Source organism: Setaria italica, chromosome VI, assembly GCF_000263155.2.
Source record: "Setaria italica strain Yugu1 chromosome VI, Setaria_italica_v2.0, whole genome shotgun sequence".
Taxonomy (NCBI): Eukaryota; Viridiplantae; Streptophyta; class Magnoliopsida; order Poales; family Poaceae; genus Setaria; species Setaria italica.
The window spans coordinates 2,739,706-2,747,893 of NC_028455.1; the positions used below are offsets into that span (position 1 = coordinate 2,739,706).

Genomic DNA, 8,188 nt, shown 5'->3' on the forward strand with positions numbered 1-8,188 from the left:
TCCGCTTAAACTCAACGGATCGATCCGATCGATCGGTACCACGGCCGCGGCCGAGACTCTAGCGCCACGACGAGGACAACGAACCGATTAGAGACGAGCGAGAGGGGTGAGTGGGCGGGGGAGGACGCACCGAGGGGGTGCTCCAGCTTGAACGAGCTCCTGGCCATCGCCCGCCTTCCTCTTCCTCCTCAACCGCGCGCGACCGCAGGCAGCAGCAAACCTGGGTGAGAGACGAATCGGGTCAGGAATTAGCCGCAGGTGAAGGGCCCCGGATCGAATCGACCTGCTGCGGCGGCGGGTACTCACCGGGACGGACGGGTGGGTGGACCGGGCGGCAGCGGATTGGACGGGGATCGGTCGGAGGCGGAGGGGGGAGAAATTGGGGCGAGGACCGGGAGAGGTGGGGGAGGAGTGGGGATAGGGGAGTTGCTCGGCTGGTTAAATGCTACGCGCACGCAAGCGGTAGCGTGCGGCCGCCCCCGTTCCCACGGGGGAGAGATGAGAGGGGAGGGTGGAATTGGAATGGATAAGTCCGTCCCTCTCCTCCTCCTCCGGCCATTGCTTTGCTTTTGCTTGCGTGTCCCGAGGAAGGAGTTCACCTCCGGGTCTTCCGTGTCGCCATCGCTCGCCACTTGGGTGCTTGTGCTCGCATTGGATTCCACTTGTTGAAATTTTCGATTTGTTTTTTTGGTTTTTAAAATGGTGGTCCTATGCAGGAGGCAGTTTTCTAGTGTATTGACCAGGACTCCAGAACTGGGCTTTTGATTTTTTTTTCCGGATAATATATGTCAACTTAAGGTATTTTTGGAGTATGGATTTAGTTGCATACTAATAGTTTTAATGCTTTTTTGTCTGTTAAATATTAAAATTTCCGTTAAAATTCATCTGTTTCGCAAACAAGCCACGTCCTATGTTTTCAATCAATCGGATGGGAGTATTTATCACCATATTAAAAAGTAATAGTACTCAAGAACGCATAGAAAAAACCGAACTGGTTCACCGGTTGAACCAGGAAAACTGTAAACCGATGACTAGACTGGTTCAGTTCAATTAAAAGATCGGATGCAATTGGATCGGTGCGAACCGGCTGGTTTTGTATCTAACTAGTGAACTGGTTTTCAGTGAACTAGTAAACAGTTCGACGTTTGAACATTGATTTTGGAACTTTGGACAACAAATTATTATATTATTTCTATGTAATCCTTATTATGTCATATGTGATATGCTTTGGTAATAAAACTTGCATATTACTCGTATGAATCATGAGAAATAAGTATTATATTGATAAATGTTGAACCACAAGTTCAACCAGTGAACCATTGGTTGGACCGATAGTGAACCATTGGTTTTAGTTGGACCGGTAGTGAACCATTGGTTGGACCAGTAAATCAGTTCGATCGGCGGTTCGAATTTTCGTTCTATGCAAGAAAGTCTTGAAATTTCAGACGGTGAGATTAGGTATAACGTGAGAATGCAATCCTGCCTAAGTTTAGCTAAACTTACAGCGGTTTTACGAACCCAACTCCCCGTATCCTAGAAGAACTCTATGTCGGAATCGTGTTGCTACCAATGAATCTCGATGGAACCCTACGGAAGATGATACCAGAGCAGCAGCGGCATATAGACAAGTTACATGCCACTTCTTTCTCAAGTCTTTATGGGTAGAAAGCGACCGATTGCGACTTCCTACCAAACGGAGGGCCTTCCAGTTCCAGGATATCCCTTCCTCCAGAAGGGCGACGCGTGTTGCTCCGACTTGGAACACAGAGAAAAGGGCCCACCATTTTGTCGGATAACACTCGACATTTGCAAACTTGGATAGACATTTTCAGATCATGCAAACAATACCGCTTCAATCAATATCGCTAGGCAACAGAAGATTAACAGCGCAAAGCAAGGCATAGAAGGGCACCATCTTAGGTTCCCAGCAACCATACTACTTCAATCAGTACTTATAAGGTCTCTGACATCCATCACCATTTCAGAGTGTTCCAACACTTCCAGATGAAGTCCAGAACACGGTTACAGCCTACACACAAGTTACCATACCATACGAATTACCATGAGTCAGTCTCCCAGGCGACCTGTTACACTGATTGCGGCACACAACCAACCACCTAGGATGTCGTCCCCTTGCCCTCAGCGCGCTTCATATTGAACAACTGCAAAAAATGAGAGCAACATATTGATCAAGACAAGTATGGATCCAGTTTAAATTGCAAAAATAATATGAATAACTATTGGCATCAAGTAGCATGCATGCTTTACAAATTAGAGCGAAGGCCAAAAGAAGGGTGCAACTAATCAGGACAATGGATGTCGCTTGAACTCAGTTAAAAGTTGTGAGATCTTATTTTTGGATTTGGTTTGGCTACCAAATTTCAGTGCCAAGTGGTTCCCGTGATGTACACACAAAGGGACAAAGGGTGGGTTCTATATGCCCTGAACTGAGATTGTCAAACAATGAAGGAAACAAGATGTCAAGCTGATTGCCACTTTTTCTACCTCAACTTCATCAGCAAACATCACTCTACCTCACTCAAGCCCTATGGTAGAACCTAAAGTTCTGCTCCTCAATCACACCATCACGTCAACCTCAACCACCTGCAATGCCTACCACCTTCCTCCTCACCATTAAAACAACAATTTGCATACCCTCCAATTACCCCATCCCTTTCTCCTTTAAGGACAGGGCAATCCATCTTCCCATTACAACATAATCCTCTTCAACACAATGTCCAGTGGGAAAACCTTTATTGTGGAAAAACAAGTGTTCCGATTTATGAACCAAAAAACTCATTTGCATCAGCATCAAAGAACCACAACCTACAATACCTTATGGGAGAGTTAACCAGCCTCTAGGAAGGAAGCATGTACCCTAATAATCTGATTACCCAAAATAAAGTACATATGTAAGAGCATATAAACCAGTCTAATTGCCAGTCAAACACTCCTGGATGTACAAGCACCATGATGGACAGCTCATGAAAAAAAAACATAATCATATATTTAAGCAGGGCCTGGTAACTAACTACTCCATGGCAAATTCAATAAATGTAACCACATCAAGAGACTTCCACCACTTGCCAAAATAGATCTAAGAGAGTAGGGGGCTAAAGGCCTAAGGGGTGTAACTTTTTATCTTGGATGACAATGGCCCTGGGCCCTAATCATCAAGAAACTCAGAGCTCTAAACATAAGAATAGATTTACCTCAAAGACTAAATAATTACTGAAAATGGTCGAAAAAGGTAATTTAAACTTGCAGGTTCCACCTTTCCATGGAATGTCTACCCTGAGAATTTAAATTTATAGAAACTTTGAAGAGTTTCATGGTTAGGCTTTGGTTTAGTCAACAAATAGACAGTGCATACAGCGATACTACCAAAAGTAATGGAAGAAACTTTTATCCACACATAATCTTCAGCAAAGCTAGGTACACCATTTAGACAGGTTAAAAAAACAAAATGGTCAATTAATTGTGGACTAGCAAACTGGCCAACTGGGTCTGCTTAAGAATTAGAAACAATGATGAAACAAAAAAGGTGTTTTCTCATTATTTTAAGTTTTTTTTCTAAAAGAAGCCATTCCAGGTCAAATATGCTATATCTACGTTGTATAAAATATAGAGATACAGTGGGGGAAAATATATAAAGCATCAGTTAGGATGGGTAAGTGTGTAACCGCAGGACAACTCCATGCTAATGTGCTTGAACTACTTAAAAGTGGTCTGTAAAGGTATAATAACTTAATGTCCAACCCTTCTTGATAACAGGCTGTCAGGCCTGTATGAGATTTTCCATGGCTCACTGGCTATATTTACCCAAGCTCATGGTACACCGTGCACGTTTATGCTATACTCAGGAAAGACCATAACAACAGCACAAGCCTGTTATCACTTATCAGAAGCCGTATAAGATGTGTCCTGTTATATATGTACCAATCAGCAACTATAATTGATTCTTAGCGGTCATTGGTGAAAGCATAAGCAATCACTTCAGACACAGACAACCTTGGAATTATACAAACAAGTTCATATTTCCATGGAATGTCTCCCCTGAGAATTTATACAACCTTCAAAGAGTTCCATGACAGTGCATACAGTGATACTACCAAAAGTAACATAAGACACTTTTGTACACACATAATCTCCAGCAAAGCCAGCTACACCTTTTGTGCAGGTTTAAAAAAGAAATGGTCAATTAATTGTGGTGTAGCAAGCTGAGTCTGTTTAAAAAGTAGAAAATAATGATACAAACAAGCATTTTCTCATCATTTTAAGTAAATTTTTGAAAAAAGTCATTCCAGGTTAAACATACTATATCTACATTGTACAAAATATAGACACATGGGGAAAAATATCTAGCAACAGTTAGATGGGTACTGGGCAACTGCAGGACTACTCCATGACAATGTGCTTGAACTACTTGAAAGTGGTCTGCAAAGGTAAAGTAACTTAATGCCCACCCCTTCTGAAACAGGCTGTCAGGCATATATGAGATTTTCGATGGCTTACCGGCTATATTTCCACAAGCACATGGTACACGTCTATGATATACCCAGGAAAAATGTAACAACAGCGCAAACATGTTATCAGAAGCCATAAAGGACGTGTCCCGTTATATATGTGCCGATCAGCAACTAGAGTAGAATCTAAGCAGACATTTGTGAAAGCACAAGCAATCACTTCAGAGTTCAGACACAGCCACATGAGATTTCAAGAGAGGAGTAAAAGTGGACATACTTCGGTGGGTCCGCTTCTTGTAGAGGATGCGGTAGCCGCAGTCGCGGCACTGGATCACATCTCCCGGCTTCAGCGTGTTCTCGGATCCACAATCTGAAACAAAAGCAATCGATGCTCTGTTTCAGAAAATGAAAGAGGAATTAAATAATTCACTATCCGGCAAACAGCAAACTGTGGGGAAACTACTGGAGATGAAACCAGACATTCATCGGTAAGCATAAGTTGGGAGTCACTAAAACTTGTAATTTCGATCCGTGTTCAGCCACCAAAGCTTCTAATTTTCCGGATTGATGAATCACCCTTAGTTGGAGAAAGCTGCTAATACATCTCTACGGGTTCAAAATTCCAGGACCAATTTCGGTCCTCTTGTACGACATCTACACATGTAATCTTACAGAACCCGAAAAAAATATTTTCCAGGTGAGAAACAAAGAAGCCAAACCGCGTCCCTTCTCTTTTCCTACCCCTTGCTAAGCTACACGCACGAAGATCAGTCGCGGTGAGCTGTCCCGGCAACGAACAATTGACCCGGCCGAGAACCGGGGCGACAAATCTAGACCGGGACGGAGATAAGGATGGAGGAGGGGGAGGGATGAAGGATCACCTCCGCAGAGGTAGCTGACGGGTTCCGGCTGCTGAGGGTCCATCCGGTGAGCCGCGAGCTAGGGTTTCTCTCTCTCTCTCTCTTTGGGGGAGGACCGGAGGAGGGAACACGGAGCAGTTTTTTTTTTTTTTTTTTTGAGGGGGCGGGAACACGGAGCAGGTAGGGCCGTAGGGGAGCGAAGATGGGCAGACCGGCAGAGAGACTAGTAGAGAGGGAGGAGAGTAGGCTTTGACTGGGCCTCTGCCGGATGGGCCTAGAGCCTGTATCGGGCCGCAGGCCCAACTTATGCGGAGGTGGGGCTACTAAAGTGATGAACAAGATAGTGGGCCCAATAAGTCTTTGCATTTTCAGCACAGATAGGGTAGGCATTCGGGTAATTCAGGAAATTCGGGTAGGGTAATATAGATTTGGGTTTTCAAAATAACTACCCGAACTTCACCCAAAATAGAGAATACCTGAATTTTTGGGTACCCGAAAAAATCGGGTTCGAGTTTTCCCGAATTACCCAATAAATTGCATATGTTTGTTCCCCAACCGCCACTATATCATGGCCACAACTTTGATAATACATGAGATGAAACAAAAACACATTTCAATATATCACATACCAATTACACACCAAAAAACAAGTAAATTGATGGATCAAACTAATAAATTCGCTACATTTACAATCTACTAGTGCATAATCCAATGGATTTTAGCATAGTTCGGGTAAATCGGGAATTCGAGTATTGGAGTTGAATACCCGAATTTCTGGAGGTGGGGCCACACACCCACACGTGATGATGCTAGGAAAATTCACGAAACAACACCAGTCTCGCACGGTGTTCTGGCATCTTGGAATTTCAGAGAACGATTTTAGAGAACAACACCACAGTCATCTCATGGATTCCCGTAGGGAATTTTGTGTGTAGCACACCCTAAAAGGGTGGTTTTGTGAGAAACATATTCCATTCTTCAATTTAGTCAGCTGGACACTGCGATTTTGCATTTTTGTTTCCACCACACTGCAACACATAAAAAGACCATTTTTCCCTCATAAGGTCAGGTCCACCTGTTAGCCCTCTACCTCTTCTCCTTTTCCTTTCCCTTTCCCCCCCCCTCTCACCCTCCCATGCCAAACTCGGGCACGTTGTTGAGCGGCGCACCGTTGGAGGTCGTCCGTGGGTGCGTGCCACTGTTCACCACCCTCCGGTGCTTGCCGTCGCCGCCTCCTCCATGCGGGGATGGAGGCCGGGAGCATGCCGCTGAGGAGGCAGCGAGTGATGTGCGCCTTCCCGTGCGTGCTTGGCCAGCTACAGGGAGGAGACTGGGGGAGCTGCAGGGTGGCCACTGCAGCGGCGCGAAGGGGATTCGACGCGGGATGTGGCCCACGGCAGCGTAGAGTTGGGGCGCGGTAGGTGGCCTGCGGCGGCGAAGGGGGAGCGGCACAAGAGGTGCCCTACGGTGGCTGATGGGTGCGTGGAGGGGGTGGGGTGCGGGATGTGGCTTGCGCCGGTGCGAAGGGGTTGGGCCTAGGACGTGGCCCGTGGCGGTGCGGTATGGTCGGGGCACAGGATGCAGACGGTGGCAGCGGAGTGGCGACGCGGAGAGGAAAGGGAAAGGAGGAGAGGGAGAGAGCTGGGTGGGCCCGGTCCTAGGAGGGCGAAACGGTCCTTTTACGTGCTGTGGTGTGGTGGAGATAAAAACATAAAATGGTATTGTCCAGTCAACTAAATCGATTAATAGAGTGTATCACACACAAAACCACCATTTCAGGGTGTCCTACGTACAAAATTCCCATTCCTGAAATAGCACTCCTCCTTGGTTTCCCTCTATTTTATTTATTTCCCTTTGTTTCATAAAAAAATCAAAAGACCAACTTGCCCCTTGTGTCTCGCACTCTCGTTCCCCTTCCCCTGTATGCTCAAACGCGTTCTTTCCTCGAGCACTCTCAGAACACCCAAAACCTAAAAGGACGGCATGGCTACTAGTAGCAGCGGCTAGCCACTTTGACCACTGTGAAAATTTATGGCTCCTTTATCAAAACTGGACAGAAGAGGCACAAATGGAGGCCTGAAAATGCTGCATGGGGCAAATTGGTCCATTTGTAAGTGAAGAAAGGACCAAACCCAAATAAAAAACTGAAAAAGGTAGCTGTAGCGTGTTTTACCGACCCATCTGCTAAAACCAGTGCCCTTCTCTGAATTCACATGTATCAAGTGCTATTTCTTGAACACCATGTGAAACTAGTGCTATTTTCTGAATTCTCCTGATGGCGCTGCTGCGGCCCCATGTGGATCGCCATGCTGCACGCGCAAGCGTGTTTTTTTCTTTCTCATTTTTTCCTATTCAATTAATTTTTCCATATCATTTTGTATTCAAGTAAATACTGTTTGCGTATAAGTTACATTCTCGTAAGTTATGACAAATGTTATGCATATAAGTTATGTGTATCATGAAAGTTGTATTACAAAATTTATCACGTAAGCTGTTGGCAGCAAAAAGTTATGTATAAATCGTTTGTATAAGTTATAAATTTGTAAAAATAAGAATTTGAACGTGTCCTTTATAAATTGTACGTAGAAATTATATGCATAAGTTCTGCATGCCATTAAAGTTATGCTTTAAAATTATCTTATAAGTTGTTAGTATGAAATTATGCGTCGAAGTTATGTGTATAAGTTCTTAATGTTCTAAAAATGAAAAGTTACGGGAATTAATAATTTGTCAAAATGGAAAGTTTGGGAGAGTCTTTTGGGCTATGGGGATTCTATGGCTGATAATGCTCTTGGCGCGCGCCAGTTAGCATGGCCCGAGCAACACTGGAAATCCTATATATCTTCCGGAAGTTAAAAGCTT

At 44.6% G+C, this 8,188-nt stretch overlaps 1 protein-coding gene across 1 annotated transcript in view; it reads right to left on the bottom strand.

Moving 5' to 3' along the window:
* LOC101778979 (autophagy-related protein 8C) overlaps positions 1-536 on the bottom strand; it is a 2,735-nt gene extending 2,199 nt beyond the window's left edge. The window contains exons 1-2 of the mRNA XM_004972611.3: positions 307-536; positions 131-220 (exon numbers count right to left, since the gene is read on the bottom strand). Coding sequence (XP_004972668.1) covers positions 131-167 — 37 coding nt within the window. The 5' untranslated portion in view covers positions 168-220; positions 307-536. The remainder of the gene's footprint in view (positions 1-130; positions 221-306) is intronic.
* Between the last annotated feature and the right edge of the window lie 7,652 nt (positions 537-8,188).